Source organism: Heptranchias perlo, chromosome 29 (assembly GCF_035084215.1).
Source record: "Heptranchias perlo isolate sHepPer1 chromosome 29, sHepPer1.hap1, whole genome shotgun sequence".
In the NCBI taxonomy this organism is placed as follows: domain Eukaryota; kingdom Metazoa; phylum Chordata; class Chondrichthyes; order Hexanchiformes; family Hexanchidae; genus Heptranchias; species Heptranchias perlo.
The window spans coordinates 38,021,896-38,045,150 of record NC_090353.1 but is presented as its reverse complement, the minus strand read 5'-3'; the positions used below and the strand labels follow the sequence as shown (position 1 = coordinate 38,045,150).

Here is a 23,255-nt window from a genome sequence, read left to right as displayed (position 1 = left end):
GTTATTCACGTACTTGTGTCATGTAGCAAGACAATAGAAAGATCCAGAGATCAAAGTTTCCTGTTTATTAGCTGCAAATCTTTCTGCAATCAGTCTCAAGAGGAGCTCATGACACAGTGTTAGGCACAGACCTCATTCTCTCATATACATCAACAATTTGCATTTATACAGTGGCTGTAACACAGACCCCTGTGGGGCTTCAGAGAGGTGGAATCAGCCAGAGGGGGATATACTCGGTGGAGTGAAGAGCTTGGTCAAATAGGTGAGTTTTAGTGAGGGTCTTAAATGAAGAGAGGGGTTTAGGGTGAGGATTGTCGAGGTGAAGTCACAGCCATCAATTAATTGATCAGTATCTAAGCAGAGTAGTGACTTATTCCCCTGTGACGGGCTGACCAATGGAGTAGAGGAACAGGAGGAGGCCATTCAGCCCCTCGAGTCTGTTCCACCATTCAATCAGATCCTGGCTGGTCTGTATTCTGAACCCCATTTTCCCGCCTTTGCTCCATGTCCCTCGATACCCTCACCCAACAAAAATCTGTCGATCTCCAATTGACCCCCAGCATCTACAGTCTTCTGGGGGGGGGGAAAGAGTTTCAGATTTTCCACTCCCCTTTGTGTGAAGAAGTGCTTCCCGACATCACCCCTGAATGGCCTGGCTCTAATTTTAAGGTCCTGCCCCCTTGTTCTGAATTCCCCCACCAGAGGAAATAGTTTCTCTCTATCCACCCTTTCAACTACTTTAATCATCTTAAACCCCTCATTAGACCACCCCTTACTCTTCTAAACTCAAGGGAATACAAGCCTCGTCTATGGAACCTGTCCTCGTAATTTAACCCTTTTAGTCCCGGTATCATTCTGGTGAATCTGGGCTGCACCCCCTCCAAGGCCAATATATCCTTCCTGAGGGGCGGGGCCCAGAACTGAACCCAGTCTCTCCAGACGGGGTCTGACTGAGGCTCTGTGCAGCTGCAGCATCACTTCCTCACATTTGTATCCCAGCCCTGGTATATTCCCCTGTTAAAGAGCTGACCAGTTCGGTGACTTGGTGGGTTTGGGTTCCACGAGCTACCTCACTTCACTCAGATGACTTCTTCATAAGAGTAACAGCAAGCTATTCAACTGTATGGGGCATCAATGCTGAACAGGACCCAGTTCCACTCTGGCACCATAACCACAAGGCTGCGATCAGTACAGATGGAATCAAACGGGGAGTCTCCGGCCAGTGCGGGAAGCAATGCCACTCAACCGATCATCAAATGTGAGGTTCAGGCGACTCACCTCGTTCAGATTTTTAAAAGTTTCTTTCAATCAAAACCAGTTCCAGTCGGAAGCAGCTGTGAAATCGGTGTAAAGAAACGATGTGGTAAGGCATAGATTTTAGCTGTGTAATTCACTGGTTATTCACTGGCAGGAGGGTCACAGATTTAAGATAATTGGCAAAAGAATCAGAGGGGAGACGAGGAAAACCTTTTATTTTACGCAGCGAGTTGTTCTGATCTGGAATTCACTGCCTGAAAGGGCGGTGGAAGAAGATTCAATAATAACTTTCAAAAGGGAATTGGATAAATACTTGAAGGGAAAAATTTGCAGGGGGGAGTGGGACTAATTGGATAGCTCTTTCAAAGAGCCGGCACAGGCACGATGGGCCGAATGGCCTGTGCTGTAAGATTCTATAATTGTCTTGGTGAATTACAACTGTTACAGTTGCAACTCTGGGAGTCATCGCATATAAACCACATGGATAATCTTGAATGATTGATGTCTAGCAGTGACATACTATACATTATGAACAAGTGCGTAGAAAGTTGTTCAGTCCTGGCAAACTCGTGTAGGCCCAACAGTAAACCTCCAGGGTACCTGTTACTGAGGTAAATTCCACACCTACAGTTCGAAGGACAGCTTGCTGCCCGAGTCCCACTGAACGTGCCCCAATGACACTGAAAGCCGGATATCCAAGTGATAAATCACTGACCCCAGAGATAGAACAGAACCAGAAACTCTACACTGCCTGGGGTGGCCTGGACTGGGACAAACTGCTGCTCTGAATGAGACTCTGAGCAGATTTCTCAGAATTCGCCTTGTTTTTAGGGGCACAGATCGTGCTTCTCACTTTGTCCCTGAACTCCTCGGAGATGTAGTAGTAGATGAAAGGGTCGATGCAGTTATTGAAGGTGCTGAGTGCCAGGCAGATCATATAATAGAAATACAGGTCACTGCTGTGTGTGGGAACCTGGATTAACAAGATCACATTAAAGGGAGTCAGACACACCAGGAACACGAGCAGGACCAGCACCGTCACCTTAATCACATGGACATACTTCTCGTCATTTAGAATTAATGTGGAAATAACAGACACATAACAGAAGACAGAGATTAAACAGGGAATCACAAAACCAAACACCACCAGACAGATGAAGTAATAGAAGATGTAGCCATTCATTGTCTTTTCTAGGAGTGCGTCATTGCAGGTGGTGATGTTGAGAGTGTGGATCTTGTACGACTGGTTGGTGATGTACAACGGCACCATGGAGAGTACAACCAGCACCCAGACCACTCCACAAACGCAGTACACAGACTTCTTACTCCGCAGTTCCTTCGAGAGGAAGGGATGAACCACTCCCAGGTATCGATCGGCACTGATGCAGGTGAGGAGGAGGGTGGAGCTGTACACATTCCCATAGAAGAGAGCGCTGGAACCTCGGCACAGCCCCTCTCCAAACACCCAGTCATTGCCCAGCAGATGGTAGGAGATCTTGAAAGGGAGGGAGAGGGTCAGGAGCAGGTCGGCCAAGGCGAGGTTCATCAGGAAGATGGTGGAGGACAGCTTCTTGATTCTTGTGACGAGGACCCAGAGAGCCAGCCCGTTAGCTGGCAGGCCGATAATTAACACCATGAGGTAGAAACAGGGGATCAGCACTGTGGTGACCTCACTCCTCAGGTGCTGCATTGCAGAATCGTTGAAGGTGTTGATCGTTTTGTTCAAAGTCTGGTCTATCAGCTGGATGATGGGGAATTTTCTGCTGCTGCTCATGTTTTTCATCTGTACACATTCTGTGATTTGAGCAAAAGAACAAGGGACAAAGAATAAGTACAGATCATATGGGCAAAGATTGAACACCCAGGGCTGAAAAGAGACGACTGAGAGAGGATATGATAGAAGTGTTTAAAATTATGAAAGGTTTAGACTCATCCACTGGACTCAATATTCACTCCCTCCACCACCGGCGCACTGTGGCTGCAGTGTGTACCATCCACAGGATGCACTGCAGCAACTCGCCAAGGCTTCTTCGACAGCACCTCCCAAACCCACGACCTCTACCACCTAGAAGGACAAGGGCAGCAGGCACATGGGAACAACACCACCTGCACGTTCCCCTCCAAGTCACACACCATCCTGACTTGGACACATATCGGCCGTTCCTTCATCGTCGCTGGGTCAGAATCCTGGAACTCCCGACTGGGAGCACCATCACCACACGGACTGCAGCGGTTCAAGAAGGCGGCTCACCACCACCTTCTCAAGGGGCAACTAGAGATGGCCAATAAATGCCGGCCTCGCCAGCGACGCCCACATCCCCAGAATGAATTTTTAAAAAGTGAACTTTTCTGCCGAGAACATGGGATCATATTTACAAAATAAAGACAGCCAAAGAAAATAAGAAATGCAGGAGGAACCTTTTAACTAAAAGGGTGGTGAGTGTATGGAACAGATTACAGGCACGGGGAGTGGGGGGGACAAGAAACCTTAACGGGTTTCAAGAAGGAACTAGATAGATTCTTGTCAACAAATGGGAGTCCGTGTTGTTGGGAACACACTAAGGGAATACTGTACATGTCTGAAACTGTCACACAACAAGCAGAGAGTAGAACAGAGAGAATAATGCTTCATTCCCCCTTTCCCCTGAGCACTTTGCACTACTTTGAGGTGAGGTTTGGAGTATTGGGATTGGTGGTGATTCACAGCAACATTGATCTTATAAGAACATAAGAAATAGGAGCAGGAGTTGGCCATCCGGCCCCTCGAGCCTGGTCCGCCATTCAATCAGATCATGGCTGATCTTTGACCTCAACTCCACTTTCCCGCCCGATCCCCATATCCCTTGATTCCCCTCGAGTCCAAAAATCTATCGATCTCAGCCTTGAATATATTCAACGACTGAGCATCCACAGCCCTCTGGGGTAGAGAATTCCAAAAGATTCACAACCCTCTGAGTGAAGAAATTCCTCCTCATCTCAGTTCTAAATGGCCGACCCCTTATCCTGAGACTATGCCCCCCTAGTTCTAGACTCTCCAGCCAGGGGAAACAGCCTCTCAGCGTCTACCCTGTCAAGTCCCCTCAGAATCTTACATGTTTCAATGAGATCACCTCTCATTCTTCTAAATTCCAGAGAGTATATACCCATTCTACTCAATCTCTCCTCATAGGACAACCCTCTCATCCCAGGAATCAATCTTGTGAACCTTCGTTGCACCGCCTCTAAGGCAAGTATATCCTTCCTTAGATAAGGAGACCAAAACTGTACACAGTATCCCAGGTGAGGTCTCACCAAAGCCCTGTACAATTGTAGTAAGACTTCCTTACTCTTGTACTCCAATCCCCTTGCAATAAAGGCCAACATTCCATTTACCTTCCTAATTGCTTGCTGAACCTGCATGTTTACTTTCTGTGTTTCTTGTACAAGGACACCCAAATCTCTCTGATCACCAATATTTAATAGTTTCTCATCATTTAAAAAATATTCTGTTTTTCTATTCTTCCTACCAAAGTGAATAACCTCACATTTCCCCACATTATACTCCATCTGCCACCTTCTTGCCCACTCACTTAACCTGTCTCTATCCCTTTGCAGACTCTTTGTGTCCTCCTCACAGTTTACTTTCCCACCTAACTTTGTATCGTCAGCAAACTTGGATACACTACACTCGGTCCCTTCATCTAAATCATTAATATAGATTGTAAATAGCTGAGGCCCAAGCACTGATCCTTGTGGCACCCCACTGGTTACAGCCTGACAACCTGAGAATGGCCCATTTATCCCTACTCTCTGTTTTCTGTCCGTTAACCAATCCTCTATCCATGATAATATATTACCCCCAACCCCATGAGCCCTTATCTTGTGTAACAACCTTTTATGTGGCACCTTATCGAATGCCTTTTGAAAATCCAAATATACTCCATCCACTGGTTCCCCTTTATCTACCCTGCTAGTTACATCCTCAAAAGAGTCTAATAAATTTGTCAAACACGATTTCCCTTTCATAAAACCATGTTGACTCTGCCTAATCATATTATGATTTTCTAAGTGCCCTGTTATCATTTCCTTAATAATGGATTCCAGCATTTTCCTGATGACCAATGTCAGGCTAACTGGCCTGTAGTTCCCTGTTTTCTCTCTCCCTCCTTTCTTGAATAGCGGGGTTACATTTGCTGTCTTCCAATCCGCTGGGACCGTTCTAGAATCTAGGGAATTTTGAAGATCACAACCAATGCTTCCACTATCCCTGCAATCTCCTCGTTTAGAACCCTCGGACGTAGGTCATCAGGTCCAGGGGATTCTTTTAGAAAGTCAATTCACAAAAGGAAGTGACATTGTAAGTATCAGCTTAAATGCAGAGTAAAGCTCCCCCTACACTCTCCCCGGTGAGCTGAGAGGCCAACTGAGTATAAAAGCGAGTTTAGATTAAAGAGTTTGATGGGGATTTCAGCGAGAGACTTTGAGGCGCTGGGTTCTAGATTAAAGTCTAACAGCGTGGATTTATCTAGGACTTTGAAGGTGCGTTCTAGGAGAGTTATGGAGAAGCAGATCTGACATGTCAACATGCTGCTACAGAGATGGTGAGTATGGAGAATTCCTGATCCCAGAGCATTGGAACACGTTCTGGGGTGGGGGGACAGATAGAGGGACATGGGGGGGGGAACATACACAGACAGATACACACACACACACACACAAAGACAGACAGATACACACACACACACACACACAAAGACACACCCACACACACACAATGACACACACACACAATGACACACACACACACACCTACACACACACATCTACACACACATACACAAAGTAAAAGCCCATGGGATCCAAGGGAAAGTGGCTAGTTGGATCCAAAATTGGCTCAGTGGCAGGAAGCAAAGGGTAATGGTCGACGGGTGTTTTTGTGACTGGAAGGCTGTTTCCAGTGGGGTGCCGCAGGGCTCAGTACTCGGTCCTTTGCTCTTTGTGATATATATTAATGATTTGGACTTAAATGTAGGGGGCAAGATTAAGAAGTTTGCAGATGATACAAAAATTGGCCGTGTGGTTGATAGTGAGGAGGAAAGCTGTAGACTGCAGGAAGATATCAATGGACTGGTCAGGTGGGCAGAAAAGTGGCAAATGGAATTCAATCCAGAGAAGTGTGAGGTAATGCATTTGGGGAGAGCAAACAAGGCAAGGGAATACACAATAAATGGGAGGATACTGAGAGGTGTAGAGGAAGTGAGGGACCTTGGAGTGCATGTCCACAGATCCCTGAAGGTAGCAGGACAGGTAGATAAGGTGGTTAAGAAGGCAAACGGGATACTTTCCTTTATTAGCCAAGGCATAGAATATAAAAGCAGGGATGTTATGCTGGAAATGTATAAAACACTGGTTAGGCCACAGCTTGAGTACAGTTCTGGTCACCACATTACAGGAAGGATAGAATACTCTAGATAGAATATTCCGGAAAGATTATTCCAGATAGAATACTCTGGACAGAATATACTAGATATAATGCTTCAGATATAATATTTCAGATAGAATATTTTACATGGAATATGCTGGACAGAATTCTCCACATAGAATACTTCAGATAAAGTATATTCTGGACTGAGTATTCTGGATAGGATAATTTGGATAAATTACTTTGATGTTGACCTGTTGAAATGAATATTCTCCAGAAGTGAAGATCTGTTAATAGTTTAATTGCTGAATAGAAATTTTCTGTAGTTTAGGAGAACACAGAATTTTTTGCAGCGGTAAAAACCGTTTCTACTGAATCTCTTACCTTCGATCCCTTTTGTGGTGCAACAGTTGACCAGAGCAAATAGTCCAAGTGTCTGGAGTAACTTCATTCTTGTGTCCTGTCTGAGGATCTGACTCTTCGACGCGAGGGCTGAGTGAGTGCGACAGGCAGAGACAACGGAACTCAGCGGTGACTCATGCTGAGAGCAGTGTGACCGTCAGCAACACTGTCACATCTGTGAAAACCACAGCCCGGCCGATACAGGCTCGTCAGCAGCTGTAACAGCAGGAAGGGGTCAGAACACAACTCATTAACACAGCGAGCGGCTGTAATGGTAAAATATCGGGCTGATATTCACAGAGGAGAGAATCCCATGGGCTGAAGTCCTTCTGCATCAGAACTGCATTTAATGACCCTGTCAATCCATGCACTTTTCACCTTTACAAATAACCTTTAGGTCACTGTCTGTGGAACAGGCTAATTTGCTTAGTTTTACATAATCTACATTAAAACACAATTAATCTTGGGACACTGGCATGAGGATATTTATTGGCTATCGCTGGTTACCAAGGGGACATTGATCATCAACCACAGGGGGGGATGTGTCCTGGAGTGCAATGTTTATTTTTGTTCACAGAAAATAATTTTCAAATAGGCGATGGAATCATTGTGAAAGTTGACACTAACTGATGGGCCTTTTCATGTCACCAGTGTGTCAGGCTGCGACCTGCAGATATTCATCTGGATTTTCTGCAGGAAGTCTCTGGCGGGGGGGGATTGGTGCAAATGGATAAATGTTACAGATCAGGAGATCCCAGGGAAGTTCTCCCTCAATCTGTTTCCCTGTGGATTTTACAATCGTGTTTATTACAGTAACATCATTCTGCTGCATCCGAGTTCACTTGAGTCCTGAACCCGTAATAAATCAGATAAAAGAGTTGTGCCATAGGGACCGGGACAGTCCCAATTCCATCTCTGCCGATCCCAGCATTGCTTTAACCCCGGGATCAGCCAGACTTCCCGATCAGCATTCAGTGACTCCTGCTGGACAGTGCATGTGGGGGCAGACGTGCAAGTGGTCGGGTGTCGGGGTCGGGTGTCGGGGTCAGGTGTCGGGGTCAGGTGTCGGGGTCGAGTGTCGGGTGTTGAGGTCGAGTGTCGGGTGTCAGGGTCGGGTTTCGGGGTCGAGGATCAGGTGTTGGGGTTGGGTGTCGGAGCAGGGTCGGGTGTTGGGTGTCAGGGTTTGGGGGTCAGGTTCAGGGTTTGGGGGTCAGGGTCAGGGTCGGGTGACAGGGTTTGGGGGTCAGGGTCAGGGTTGGGTGTCAGGGTTTGGGGGTCAGGGTCAGGGTTGGGTGTCAGGGTTTGGGGGTCAGGGTCAGGGTTGGGTGTCAGGGTTTGGGGGTCAGGGTCAGGGTCGGGTGACAGGGTTTGGGGGTCAGGGTCAGGGTCGGGTGACAGGGTTTGGGGGTCAGGGTCAGGGTTGGGTGTCAGGGTTTGGGGGTCAGGGTCGGGTGACAGGGTTTGGGGGTCAGGGTCAGGGTTGGGTGTCAAGGACGGGTGACAGGGTTTGGGGGTCAGGGTCAGGGTTGGGTGTCAGGGTTGGGTGTCAGGGTTTGGGGGTCAGGGTCAGGGTTGGGTGTCAGGGTTTGGGGGTCAGGGTCAGGGTTGGGTGTCAGGGTTTGGGGGTCAGGGTTGGGTGTCAGGGTTTGGGGGTCAGGGTCAGGGTCGGGGGTCAGGGTTTGGGGCCTGTTTATGCAACTTGATCTGTGGAGACCTGGGTGAGCATTTGCATCGGCCAAAACAATAAAATGAAGTGAAACTGACTGCGGGCTTTGATCATCGTGTCCTGGGCCCACATTCCTGGTCTGACACAGAATTATTTTTATATAAAAGCACATCAGCTTGAGGTCACATTCATCACATGCTGGATGTTCGGAGAAAATCTCTTCTCCTTTCACAGAAATAATCTGCGGCATGGAATATACAGAACCGATTCTCACAGGGACTGAGTGGAGAAACTGAAACCCACAGTGAGAAATAATCCTTCACACTGACCCGTACACAAACTGCCCTGTTCAAGGCCGAGCTGATTGGATCGTCCTTGTAAACCCATCACTATTTGGGCAGTTCAGCGACAGTAAATGAAGGAAAATGGGTCGATCTGCTGGAACCCGACCCCAAAAACAAACCATTTTGCCCAGAACCTGCCCCACCACGGGTAAACAGTGAGGGCGAGGGTAAACAGTGAGGGCGAGGGTAAACAGTGAGGGTGAGGGGGCGAGGGTAAACAGTGAGGGCGGAGGGAGAGAGGGTAAACAGTGAGGGTGAGGGGGCGAGGGTAAACAGTGAGGGTGAGGGTAAACAGTGAGGGCGGAGGGAGCGAGGGTAAACAGTGAGGGTGAGGGTAAACAGTGAGGGCGGAGGGAGCGAGGGTAAACAGTGAGGGTGAGGGTAAACAGTGAGGGCGGAGGGAGCGAGGGTAAACAGTGAGGGTGAGGGGGCGAGGGTAAACAGTGAGGGTGAGGGGGCGAGGGTAAACAGTGAGGGTGAGGGGGCGAGGGTAAACAGTGAGGGTGAGGGGGCGAGGCTGGCGACTGGTCCACCAGCGATGGGCAAAGAGACTCTCTGGTTTCTGAAATATTTTCTTCCCAGCAGGCCTTTCGGAGACTACAATTTTTGGAGCCTTTTTATTTCCTGAACATAAAACTAAATAAAAAGTGAGTGCAGAAAAATACCAATAAATTTTGGGCAATAAGTGGGTCTGTCTATGGGAATCCCCTTATGATATGAAGAGGAGGGGATGGAGGAGTTAAGCACAGAGGCCACGAGTGTGCGGTCTCACAGGAGGGGTCTATAGTCACCCTGTAGCCACCCACCCAATAGACTTCACTGAGCTCCCTGACTTCTCACAGAGATATTACGTTAGAAAGTTACATTGCCCCCTCCCTCCACAGGCGATTGGTGAGTTTTGCTGCAAGACTTGCAGCAGCAGGAGCGGACCCTGATCAATTGCTGTTAAATTGATCACTGCCTTGAATTGTTATGCAATCAGATCCTTCCAGGCAGCATCAGTCAATTAGCTGTGCACCGCTGTATTAAGAAGCTTATGGATGCTCTGTTCAAGTGAGCATCTCAATTCAACACAATCTCAATGGATCCTGCAAAGCAAAGAGAGAGCAAGTGGTGAACTTTCATAGACTAGTGGGATTCCCTGGGGTACAGGCTGGCATTGATCAAACTCAGGTGGCACCATATGAAAACCCCATCAATTTTATAAACTGGAAGGGGTGCAGCTTCTGAGTGATGCCAATCACAGCCACCCAGGAAGCTACCATGACTCGTTTAACTTCAACAACCAATCATCCCTGCATTGCTGAGCCAAATCACAGCTTGAGATTGGCTGAGTGGTGTTTCAGGCAGTGTCCTGTAAGCGGTGGGCGGCCCATCCCCTTGCACTTCCAGCGGGCAGAGAGAGACCCAGCTCTTTGTGTCTGCCATTTTGCAGGTGACTGTGTCAGAACAGAGGAGGGAGTGAGGGATCACACAGCAAACATGGCTTGTTATAGAGGCCTCTCCTCAGGATGACAATATACACAGGACACATCGAAGATTAGTGATCTCCTCAATACAAACTCCGCCCAATCGGCTGGTGTCTGTGGGACCGCCCAGTCGGCTGGTGTCTGTGGGACCGGCCAGTCGGCTGGTGTCTGTGGGACCGTCCAGTCGGCTGGTGTCTGTGGGACCGGCCAGTCGGCTGGTGTCTGTGGGACCGCCCAGTCGGCTGGTGTCTGTGGGACCGGCCAGTTGGCTGGTGTCTGTGGGACCGCCCAGTCGGCCGGTGTCTGTGGGACCGTCCAGTCGGCCGGTGTCTGTGGGACCAAGGGTAACTTTTCTGGTCAGGTTGTTCCTGTTTTTCTGAGTCCACCTCTGGCCTGATGTTTCTTCAATGGAAACGCTGTGCAGGTGTGAGAGGGGGATCCATGTCCCACACAGCTGGCTACAGAGGGTTACTTAACTGCCTCAGGCTGGTGAGCAGTGAGTGACTGACTCTCTGAACTGAGCAGTTTTCTGGTTTCAGTTCCAGTCAGTCTGAGGTAATTGATGAATCAGTCTGCCATATGTCTGCCCACATTGTCCCCGTATCATGGTCACAAATAGGCAAATCTCTGCTGCAACTTCCCTTTCAAAAGTAAAGGCCACAGGAATTGCAGATAAAGTAGAACGAATCAGTAATGAGGTCTGATATCAGGCTTTAGTCCAAATCCAACAGTGTGACTCATGGTGTAAAGTTGAAATGTCATTTTTTTAAAAAAGCTACATTTCCCCTCTTATTGTTAAAGTTGCCTGTGATGTGATTGGAATCAGTTTCTGACACTCTGCGTGTCCGCTCAATGCTGGGACCACGACCGTTTCTAATTTACATCATTGGCTTAGATTCTGAAACTCAACCCTGCAGATGTTCCCAAACTAGGAGGAGTAATGGAATCTGAAGAGGCAGCTCAGAAGTTACAGAATGAGTTGGACAAAATACCTGAATATCAGACCAATGATTGATGGAATTTAACGCAGTGTAAGGTGCTCATTGGAGAGAAAGATTGGAAACGCACATTCCATGGATGTGATGAAGGTGAAAGAGACTGAGGAGTCTCGGTAAACTCATCAGTCAACACGTCCAACAAATGCAGAGTGGCAATCAAAGAAAGAAAAGGATGTAGATTTCCATTGTCCAAACAGTAGAGCACAAGTCAGAGGATGTCACGGTCAAACTGTACAGGATCTGGTCAGACTGCACCTTGCTTGCTGACTCCAGTTCTGGTCACTGAAGTACAGTGGAGACAAACCCTGGAGGGAGTGCAGAGACGAGTCATGAGTCTGAATCCCGGGGTCAGTGTCTGAGTTATGGGGAAAGACGAGAGATTCAGACCATTCAGCTGGAAAGGAGGCATCTGAGAGATGATCTTACAGAGGGATATATGGTGCTTAAACGTATAGAAAAGGTTAACCCAGAATATTACTTTAAATTAAACTGTGGGAGTAGAACTCGGGGACACAGGTTCTAACTAGAGTCAGGAACTTTTAGAACTGATATCAGGAGATTTTTTTCACACAAAGAGTGATCAACATGTGGGATAAATCTCCAGATAGAGTAATGGAGGCAGAAATCCCGGAATTATTTTAGAAACAACTGGTTGCTACAATGAGGGACAATGGATCAATGAACCAGGACGGTCTCCCTCTTCTGGAATTATCTTGTGATCACCATCCTTGGGTATGCCCTGTCCCACTGGCAGCCCAGAACAACCAGAGGTGGAGGCACAGTGGCCCTGGGAGTCTTCAACATCAACTCTGGACCCATGAGGTCTTGTAGCTTCAGGTTAAACAGAGTCAGGAAACCTCCTGCTGATCACCAGCCACTGCTGCCCCTCAACTGACCAAACAGAACACCTTCATGTTGAACACCACTTGCAAAAATCTGTAAGGAAAGCAAAGGACACAGAAGGTGCTCTGGGTGGGGGACTTCAATGTCCATCACCAAGAGTGGCTCGGTAGTACCACCACTGATTGAGCTGGCCCGGTCCTGAGGGACATAGCTACCAGACTGGGCCTGTATCCAATGGCAAGGGAACCAACACGAGGGAATAACCTACTTGACCTCGTCCTCACCAACCTACCTGTTGCAGGCACATCTGTCCATGATCTTTCACTGGGGTTAAAGTCTGGAATTCCCTATATAACACCATTGTGGGAGCAGTGTCACCACACGGACTGCAGTGGTTCAAGAAGAAGGCCCAGCACCACCTTCTCAGGGCAACTAGGGATGGGCAATAAATGCCGGCCTGGCCAGAATCGTTACAGAAAATGTACAGCACAGAAACAGGCCGTTCTGCCCAACTGGTCTATGCCTGTGTTTATACTCCACATGAGGCTTCCCCCACTCTAATTACCTCTTCCCACCCTGCCCCTCAATCCCTCTATTCCCTTCCCACTCAAGTATGTAGCAAGGCTTCCCTTATATATGTCAATGCTATCTGCTTCAATATGTGACAGCAAATTCCAAACTCTCACTACTTTTGCCCACATCCTGAGAACAAATGTAAATAAACACTGAAGAAAGATACGTATCATAGAGACATGAAGAAACACTGACAAAATCAGAGCTCTGTCATGTCTCAAACACAAACATTTCTTAGCTGTGGCTGAGACACATCAAGTTCTGCTGCTTGGTGGGGTGATTTTTAGATCCTACACCTTCCAACCTATATACCGTTAGCCTTTGTATGACCTTACCCACTTGAGGTTCTGCTTTTGATATCTTGTGAATCTGAACCCCTAAATCTCTCTGCAATTCCACATCATCCAGATTTCCTCCATTTAAAGTATAATCATTATTTTATTTTTTATCAAAATGTACCCCCTCCCATTTACTGACATTGAACTCCACCTGTCATTTTTTGCCCATTCCACCATCTTATCAGTCTCCCCTTTCAGCTTCCTTTGGTTCTCAGAATTATTCACTGTTCCTCCCAGTTTAGTATCGCCTGAAAATTTGGGCCCCACTCCTTTCATCCCTTTATTCAAACCATTGATGTACAGTGAGCTGAAGGGGTCCCAGATCAGAACCCTGTGGGGCACCACTACCCACTTTCACCACTGACAAACTGCCCTTAACTCCTACTCTCTGTTTCCTCCCTTCTAACCAATTTTCTACCTCCCCCTAATTCCATAGTCCTCAATCTTCTCCAATAGTCTCTGGTGTGGTCCCTTGTCAAAGGCTTTCTGAAAGTCCACGTACACCACATCCACCACCCTTCATGACCTTCTCCCATTTTGTCTCCTCCCACTTTCCCTAAATACACCTGCCTTCAATCGAATCACCCCACCTACCCCATTCCCCCCTCAATGCTGCTACCTTGCACTAACCCCCACCAATCCCACTATCTCTCCCAGTCCTTTCTGAATTGCATCACCTTCACCATCACCCCTCAATCCCGCCTCTTAAATTATGAGGACAGGTTGCACAAACTGGGTTTGTATTCCCTCGAGTTTAGAAGATTGAGGGGTGATCTAATCTAATCGAGGTGTTTAAAATGTTAAAAGGATTTGATAGGGTGGATAGAGAGAAACTATTTCCTCTGGTGGGGGGAGTCCAGAACAAGAGGGAATAATCTTAAAATTAGAGCCAGGCCGTTCAGGGGTGATGTCAGGAAGCACTTCCTCACACAAAGGGGGGTGGAAATCTGGAACTCTCTCCCCCAAAAGGCGGTGAATGCTGGGGGTCAATTGGAACTTTCAAGACTGAGATCGATAGATTGTTTTTGTTAAGTATCAAGGATACGGAGCAAAGGGCAGGAAAATTGAATTGAGGTGCGGATCAGCTATGATCTAATTGAATGGTTGACTAGGCTCGAGGGGCTGAATGGCCTCCTCCTGTTCCTCTGTTCAAACCACTGCCTCCCTTCTTAATCCCACATTGTCCCCTTAACTTCCTTCAGCTTCATTTTCCCATCCTTCTCACTCTTCCACCTTAACCCACAATCTCATTTCCAGCACTGGTGTCACCCAGAAGGTTTTGCGAGTGATCCACCATTATCCCCTTATCTCAGCCAGAGGCCACTTTCTGCCAGTTTCAGCAATGCTTTAGTTTTGAACCCTGACCCTAATTCTAACCCATATGCTCTCACCTCTGTACAAAATTCTCATCCTTGTGTTCAAATCCTTGCCCCTCCCTATCTCTGTAACCTCCTCCAGCCCCACAACCCTCCGAGGTCTCTGCCCTCCTCCAATTCTGGCCTCTTGTCTGTCCCATTCTCTATTCGCCCCACCATTGGTCACCGTGCCTCCTTCTTTGGTTTGGTATAAATTTTTGTTTGATTACACTTCTGTGAAGTGCCTCAGGATAGTTCTCTACATTAAAGGGGATGTATAAATGCAAGTTGTTGTTTATAATTTACACAACCTTTAAGGCTTTTGAAGCCTGATTTAAATAAAGTGTAATACTTTCTGATCTGTTATGTGACACAGGCAGGTGGAGAACTGTTTCAAATCTGGGACCAAATGTTTAACTGTCTCAGAATATATTTAACGATTTGCTGAAGGCCAAAATTTATCCACTGAAACCCAGGGATGGAATCGGTCCAGAAAATGTGACGTTTCTAAAGCTAATTATGACGGCCGGAGACAGCAAGGGTCAGGGTCAGGGTCAGAGTCAGGGTTAGGGTCAGGGTCAGGGTCAGGGTTAGGGTCAGAGTCAGAGTCAGGGTTAGGGTCAGGGTCAGGGTCAGGGTTAGAGTTAGGGTCAGGGTCAGGGTCAGGGTCAGGGTTAGAGTTAGGGTCAGGGTCAGGGTCAGGGTCAGGGTTAGAGTTAGGGTTAGGGTCAGGGTCAGGGTCAGGGTCAGAGTTAGGGTTAGGGTCAGGGTTAGGGTTAGGGTCAGGGTTAGGGTTAGGGTCAGGGTTAGGGTCAGAGTTAGAGTTTGGGTCAGAGTTGAGGGACCAGGCAAAATTTTGAGCTGAATGGACTTTGAAAGAGCTGATCAGACGCAATGAGAAGTGACCTGGACAGGATCCAGAGGATGTGGAACTGCAAACTGAAGGAACACAAGGAGGAGACAGAGCCCACAGACAAGGATAAAGAAAGATCAGTGAACAAACCTTCCTGTGTTGCAGCATCTGTGACAGGCCTTTGGGTATTGGAGCAGGGAAGCACTGACTGCATTTCTAAGTTACCCTGATGCAGCCAGTGTAACATTTGCAAAGGTCCTGCCTGTGGAACGCACCTCGCTGTACATCAGGCTGCTGATTTAGATATAAGTTAAATGCTGTTGGGTCTGGGAAGCTCCAGGTTTGTAAACACCGTGCAGGGACAGCGACCAAAGGTTATTCTTTATGTTCACTTGTTTTCTGTGAAATAAAACAGTTTAATGATTAGTACCAGACTTCAACACACCAAATCTTTCAGTCCATTTCCAAAAACATTGGGAACATGAAATGTAAATCCCGAGGGTCCTTTTGTACACTCCTGAGTTACATCGGAGCATTAGGAACAGGAGGAGGCCATTCGTCCCATCGAGTCCGTGCGGCTCGATGTAAGAGCAATCCAGCTCGTCCCACTCCCCCGCCCTATCCCTGTAGCCCTGCAAATGTTTTCCTTTCAAGTACTTATCCAGTTCCCTTTTGAAGGCCATGATTGAATCTGCCTCCACCACCCCCTCAGGCAGTGCATTCCAGATCCTAAACACTCGCTGTGTAAAAAAGTTTTTCCTCATGTCACCTAACAGATCATCCATCTCTTTGCTGTTTGAGGTATTTGCTGTGTGTTTACCTAAATAATAACAGCTGCTGCAACTCATTGTGCTGTTTGGAAGGTTTCCGAGACATGAGATACAACATGACATTTTAAAAGCACCATGGTTTATGGAATTAAACACAATGGTTTAAGGGCTGATCAACAGCAGTGAGGGACAGTGAGTACAGGCAGTGAGTGAGAGACAGTGAGTACAGGCGGTGAGTGAGGGACAGTGAGTACAGGCGGTGAGTGAGGGACAGTGAGTACAGGCAGTGAGTGAGAGACAGTGAGTACAGGCAGTGAGTGAGGGACAGTGAGTACAGGGGGTGAGTGAGGGACAGTGAGTACAGGCGGTGAGTGAGGGACAGTGAGTACAGGCGGTGAGTGAGGGACAGCGAGTACAGGGGGTGAGTGAGAGACAGTGAGTACAGGGGGTGAGTGAGGGACAGTGAGTACAGGCAGTGAGTGAGAGACAGTGAGTACAGGCAGTGAGTGAGGGACAGTGAGTACAGGCAGTGAGTGAGGGACAGTGAGTACAGGGGGTGAGTGAGGGACAGCGAGTACAGGGGGTGAGTGAGGGACAGTGAGTACAGGCAGTGAGTGAGGGACAGTGAGTACAGGCAGTGAGTGAGGGACAGCGAGTACAGGGGGTGAGTGAGGGACAGCGAGTACAGGGGGTGAGTGAGGGACAGTGAGTACAGGGGGTGAGTGAGGGACAGTGAGTACAGGGGGTGAGTGAGGGACAGTGAGTACAGGCAGTGAGTGAGGGACAGTGAGTACAGGCAGTGAGTGAGGGACAGTGAGTACAGGCAGTGAGTGAGGGACAGTGAGTACAGGGGGTGAGTGAGGGACAGTGAGTACAGGGGGTGAGTGAGGGACAGTGAGTACAGGCAGTGAGTGAGGGACAGTGAGTACAGGCGGTGAGTGAGGGACAGCGAGTACAGGGGGTGAGTGAGGGACAGTGAGTACAGGGGGTGAGTGAGGGACAGTGAGTACAGGCAGTGAGTGAGGGACAGCGAGTACAGGCAGTGAGTGAGGGACAGTGAGTACAGGCAGTGAGTGAGGGACAGTGAGTACAGGGGGTGAGTGAGGGACAGTGAGTACAGGCAGTGAGTGAGGGACAGTGAGTACAGGGGGTGAGTGAGGGACAGTGAGTACAGGGGGTGAGTGAGGGACAGTGAGTACAGGGGGTGAGTGAGGGACAGCGAGTACAGGGGGTGAGTGAGGGACAGTCAGTACAGGCGGTGAGTGAGGGACAGTGAGTACAGGCGGTGAGTGAGGGACAGTGAGTACAGGGGGTGAGTGAGGGACAGTGAGTACAGGGGGTGAGTGAGGGACAGTGAGTACAGGGGGTAAGTGAGGGACAGTGAGTACAGGGGGTGAGTGAGGGACAGTGAGGACAGGCGGTGAGTGAGGGACAGCGAGTACAGGGGGTGAGTGAGGGACAGTGAGTACAGGCAGTGAGTGAGGGACAGTGAGTACAGGGGGTGAGTGAGGGACAGTGAGTACAGGCAGTGAGTGAGGGACAGTGAGTACAGGGGGTGAGTGAGGGACAGTGAGTACAGGGGGTGAGTGAGGGACAGTGAGTACAGGGGGTGAGTGAGGGACAGTGAGTACAGGCAGTGAGTGAGGGACAGTGAGTACAGGCAGCGAGTGAGGGACAGTGAGTACAGGCAGTGAGTGAGGGACAGTGAGTACAGGCAGTGAGTGAGAGACAGTGAGTACAGGCAGTGAGTGAGGGACAGTGAGTACAGGCAGCGAGTGAGGGACAGTGAGTACAGGCAGTGAGTGAGGGACAGTGAGTACAGGCAGTGAGTGAGAGACAGTGAGTACAGGCAGTGAGTGAGAGACAGTGAGTACAGGCAGTGAGTGAGGGACAGTGAGTACAGGCAGTGAGTGAGGGACAGTGAGTACAGGCAGTGAGTGAGGGACAGTGAGTACAGGCGGTGAGTGAGAGACAGTGAGTACAGGCGGTGAGTGAGAGACAGTGAGTACAGGCAGTGAGTGAGGGACAGTGAGTACAGGCGGTGAGTGAGAGACAGTGAGTACAGGCAGTGAGTGAGAGACAGTGAGTACAGGCGGTGAGTGAGGGACAGTGAGTACAGGGGGTGAGTGAGGGACAGTGAGTACAGGCGGTGAGTGAGGGACAGCGAGTAAAGGGGGTGAGTGAGGGACAGTGAGTACAGGGGGTGAGTGAGGGACAGTGAGTACAGGCAGTGAGTGAGGGACAGTGAGTACAGGCAGTGAGTGAGGGACAGTGAGTACAGGCAGCGAGTGAGGGACAGTGAGTACAGGCAGTGAGTGAGGGACAGTGAGTACAGGCAGCGAGTGAGGGACAGTGAGTACAGGCAGTGAGTGAGGGACAGTGAGTACAGGCAGTGAGTGAGGGACAGTGAGTACAGGCGGTGAGTGAGAGACAGTGAGTACAGGCAGTGAGTGAGAGACAGTGAGTACAGGCGGTGAGTGAGGGACAGCGAGTACAGGGGGTGAGTGAGGGACAGTGAGTACAGGGGGTGAGTGAGGGACAGTGAGTACAGGGGGTGAGTGAGGGACAGTGAGTACAGGCGGTGAGTGAGAGACAGTGAGTACAGGCAGTGAGTGAGAGACAGTGAGTACAGGCGGTGAGTGAGAGACAGTGAGTACAGGCGGTGAGTGAGGGACAGTGAGTACAGGCAGTGAGTGAGGGACAGTGAGTACAGGCAGCGAGTGAGGGACAGTGAGTACAGGGGGTGAGTGAGGGACAGTGAGTACAGGGGGTGAGTGAGGGACAGTGAGTACAGGGGGTGAGTGAGGGACAGTGAGTACAGGCAGTGAGTGAGGGACAGTGAGTACAGGCAGTGAGTGAGGGACAGTGAGTACAGGCAGCGAGTGAGGGACAGTGAGTACAGGCAGTGAGTGAGGGACAGTGAGTACAGGCAGCGAGTGAGGGACAGTGAGTACAGGCAGTGAGTGAGGGACAGTGAGTACAGGCAGTGAGTGAGGGACAGTGAGTACAGGCGGTGAGTGAGAGACAGTGAGTACAGGCAGTGAGTGAGAGACAGTGAGTACAGGCGGTGAGTGAGAGACAGTGAGTACAGGCGGTGAGTGAGGGACAGTGAGTACAGGCAGTGAGTGAGGGACAGCGAGTACAGGCAGCGAGTGAGGGACAGTGAGTACAGGCAGTGAGTGAGGGACAGTGAGTACAGGCAGTGAGTGAGGGACAGTGAGTACAGGCGGTGAGTGAGGGACAGTGAGTACAGGCGGTGAGTGAGGGACAGCGAGTACAGGCAGCGAGTGAGGGACAGTGAGTACAGGCAGTGAGTGAGGGACAGTGAGTACAGGCGGTGAGTGAGGGACAGTGAGTACAGGCGGTGAGTGAGGGACAGCGAGTACAGGCAGCGAGTGAGGGACAGTGAGTACAGGCAGTGAGTGAGGGACAGTGAGTACAGGCAGCGAGTGAGGGACAGTGAGTACAGGCAGTGAGTGAGGGACAGTGAGTACAGGCAGTGAGTGAGGGACAGTGAGTACAGGCGGTGAGTGAGAGACAGTGAGTACAGGCAGTGAGTGAGAGACAGTGAGTACAGGCGGTGAGTGAGAGACAGTGAGTACAGGCGGTGAGTGAGGGACAGTGAGTACAGGCAGTGAGTGAGGGACAGTGAGTACAGGCAGCGAGTGAGGGACAGTGAGTACAGGGGGTGAGTGAGGGACAGTGAGTACAGGGGGTGAGTGAGGGACAGTGAGTACAGGGGGTGAGTGAGGGACAGTGAGTAAAGGGGGTGAGTGAGGGACAGTGAGTACAGGCAGTGAGTGAGGGACAGTGAGTACAGGCGGTGAGTGAGGGACAGCGAGTACAGGCGGTGAGTGAGGGACAGCGAGTACAGGGGGTGAGTGAGGGACAGTGAGTACAGGGGGTGAGTGAGGGACAGTGAGTACAGGCAGTGAGTGAGGGACAGCGAGTACAGGCGGTGAGTGAGGGACAGCGAGTACAGGGGGTGAGTGAGGGACAGTGAGTACAGGCGGTGAGTGAGAGACAGTGAGTACAGGCGGTGAGTGAGAGACAGTGAGTACAGGCAGTGAGTGAGGGACAGTAGAGTACAGGCAGTGAGTGAGGGACAGTGAGTACAGGCAGCGAGTGAGGGACAGTGAGTACAGGCAGTGAGTGAGGGACAGTGAGTACAGGCAGCGAGTGAGGGACAGTGAGTACAGGCAGTGAGTGAGGGACAGTGAGTACAGGCAGTGAGTGAGGGACAGTGAGTACAGGCGGTGAGTGAGAGACAGTGAGTACAGGCAGTGAGTGAGAGACAGTGAGTACAGGCGGTGAGTGAGAGACAGTGAGTACAGGCGGTGAGTGAGAGACAGTGAGTACAGGCAGTGAGTGAGGGACAGTGAGTACAGGCAGTGAGTGAGGGACAGTGAGTACAGGCAGCGAGTGAGGGACAGTGAGTACAGGCAGTGAGTGAGGGACAGTGAGTACAGGCAGTGAGTGAGGGACAGTGAGTACAGGCGGTGAGTGAGAGACAGTGAGTACAGGCAGTGAGTGAGAGACAGTGAGTACAGGCGGTGAGTGAGAGACAGTGAGTACAGGCGGTGAGTGAGAGACAGCGAGTACAGGGGGTGAGTGAGGGACAGCGAGTACAGGGGGTGAGTGAGGGACAGCGAGTACAGGCGGTGAGTGAGGGACAGCGAGTACAGGGGGTGAGTGAGGGACAGCGAGTACAGGCGGTGAGTGAGGGACAGCGAGTACAGGCGGTGAGTGAGGGACAGCGAGTACAGCCGGTGAGTGAGGGACAGCGAGTACAGGGGGTGAGTGAGGGACAGCGAGTACAGGGGGTGAGTGAGGGACAGCGAGTACAGGCGGTGAGTGAGGGACAGCGAGTACAGGCGGTGAGTGAGGGACAGCGAGTACAGGCGGTGAGTGAGGGACAGCGAGTACAGGTGGTGAGTGAAGGACAGCGAGTTCAGGCGGTGAGTGAGGGACAGCGAGTACAGGCGGTGAGTGAGGGACAGCGAGTACAGGCGGTGAGTGAGGGACAGCGAGTACAGGCGGTGAGTGAGGGACAGCGAGTACAGGCGGTGAGTGAGGGACAGCGAGTACAGGCGGTGAGTGAGGGACAGCGAGTACAGGCGGTTAGTGAGGGACAGCGAGTACAGGCGGTGAGTGAGGGACAGCGAGTACAGGCGGTGAGTGAGGGACAGCGAGTACAGGCGGTGAGTGAGGGACAGCGAGTACAGGGGGTGAGTGAGGGACAGCGAGTACAGGGGGTGAGTGAGGGACAGCGAGTGAGGGACAGCGAGTACAGGCGGTGAGTGAGGGACAGCGAGTACAGGCGGTGAGTGAGGGACAGCGAGTACAGGCGGTTAGTGAGGGACAGCGAGTACAGGCGGTGAGTGAGGGACAGCGAGTGCAGGCGGTGAGTGAGGGACAGCGAGTACAGGCGGTGAGTGAGGGACAGCGAGTACAGGCGGTGAGTGAGGGACAGCGAGTACAGGCGGTTAGTGAGGGACAGCGAGTACAGGTGGTGAGTGAGGGACATGAGTACAGGTGGTGAGTGAGGGACAGTGAGTACAGGTGGTGTGAATGAGAGACAGTGAGTACAGGTGGTGAGTGAGGGACAGTGAGTACAGGCGGTGAGTGAGGGACAGTGAGTACAGGGGGTGAGTGAGGGACAGCGAGTACAGGTGGTGAGTGAGGGACAGAGAGTACAGGGGGTGAGTGAGGGACAGCGAGTACAGGCAGTGTGAGTGAGGGACAGTGAGTACAGGTGGTGAGTGAGGGACATGAGTACAGGCATTGAGTGAGGGACAGTGAGTACAGGCGGTGAGTGAGGGACATGAGTACAGGCAATGTGAGTGAGGGACAGCGAGTACAGTGGGTGAGTGAGGGACAGTGAGTACAGGCGGTGAGTGAGGGACAGTGAGTACAGGGGGTGAGTGAGGGACAGTGAGTACAGGCGGTGAGTGAGGGACAGTGAGTACAGGCGGTGTGAATGAGAGACAGTGAGTACAGGCGGTGTGAATGAGAGACAGTCTGGAAAGACAGCTTCAGGATCAGGAGGAGGTCTGTGGTCGCCAGGTTACTCAGGAAGATGGTGGACGGTTTCTTGCTCTTTGCAGCCGTTATCCAAAGGCTCAGTGCGTTGGCTGGGAGCCCAGTGACAAACACTCGGAGGTAAATAGCAGGAATCAGCTTTGTGATGTTGGGACTGGAGAGTTGAGCTCTGGTTATGGGATCGACTGTAACCACATTACAGTTATTTGCACAGTTGTATATGGTTCAAGAGGAGGGTTGGGGAGTGGGGGAAGTCGGACTCTTGGGGGCTTTTGGGGCGCATCAGACTTCATGGGGGGGGTGTCATTGATGGGGGGGTGTTTAAAAGGTGAGCTTGGTGAGCTGTGGGCAAGCACTCCTGATCCTCTGGGCCCACAAGCAGTGCAATAAAGGCCCTCACCCCCTGGATCAGCCCTTCTCGTCTCCTTTCACCTGCTGATAAATCCATGCTGGACCTGTTAAATTCTAATGCCTGTTAAATTCGATTGACAATCACATCATTAATATCTGCTAATCAGCTAAATTGCTCTAATGATTACCTGCCCGCCTGCACTAACTATTGACCTGTCTCTGGCAAGTAGATTATTTGCACGCATTAAACCCGGGAGTGGGCGTTTTGGAGCTGGTCTCGCTGCAAAATTCTATTAGTTTAACTTCCCAACCCCCCCATTCTTGGGGGTTAAAATCCCACCCTCCCGTCCACTTCACTCTCCCACCATCTCTCCCCGCTGCTCTCCATGCCCGACATTGCCAAACACGTGCAGAAGATATAACCTCCCCCCACTCCACTGAAAACCTGATCCCACAGTCTGGCTGCTGTGTCTGAATAAAAATAGAAAATCCAGGAGATACAAAACAGGTCGGTCAGCGAGAGTTTGGACATGTTAATGTTCCTCACAATACTAAACAGTAAGCAGGCATTTTAGTAAGGTTGGAAAAACAGA

The 23,255-nt window shown here is 50.2% G+C and overlaps 1 protein-coding gene across 1 annotated transcript; it reads right to left on the bottom strand.

Moving 5' to 3' along the window:
• Positions 1-50: 50 nt before the first annotated feature.
• On the bottom strand, positions 51-7,183 carry LOC137299669 (proteinase-activated receptor 3-like). Its single transcript, XM_067968604.1, has 2 exons — positions 7,043-7,183; positions 51-3,051 (listed from the first exon to the last, which is right to left on the bottom strand). The coding sequence occupies exons 1-2, from the start codon at positions 7,107-7,109 to the stop codon at positions 2,000-2,002; spliced, it is 1,119 nt and encodes a 372-aa protein (XP_067824705.1). The 5' UTR covers positions 7,110-7,183; the 3' UTR covers positions 51-1,999.
• Between the last annotated feature and the right edge of the window lie 16,072 nt (positions 7,184-23,255).

Coding starts and splice junctions, on each gene's coding strand:
- LOC137299669 (XM_067968604.1), bottom strand. CDS start 7,109: ATGAAGTTACTCCAGACACTTGGACTATTTGCTCTGGTCAACTGTTGC. Junction 3,052..7,042: donor CACCACAAAAGGGATCGAAG/GTAAGAGATTCA, acceptor CTCAAATCACAG/AATGTGTACAGATGAAAAAC.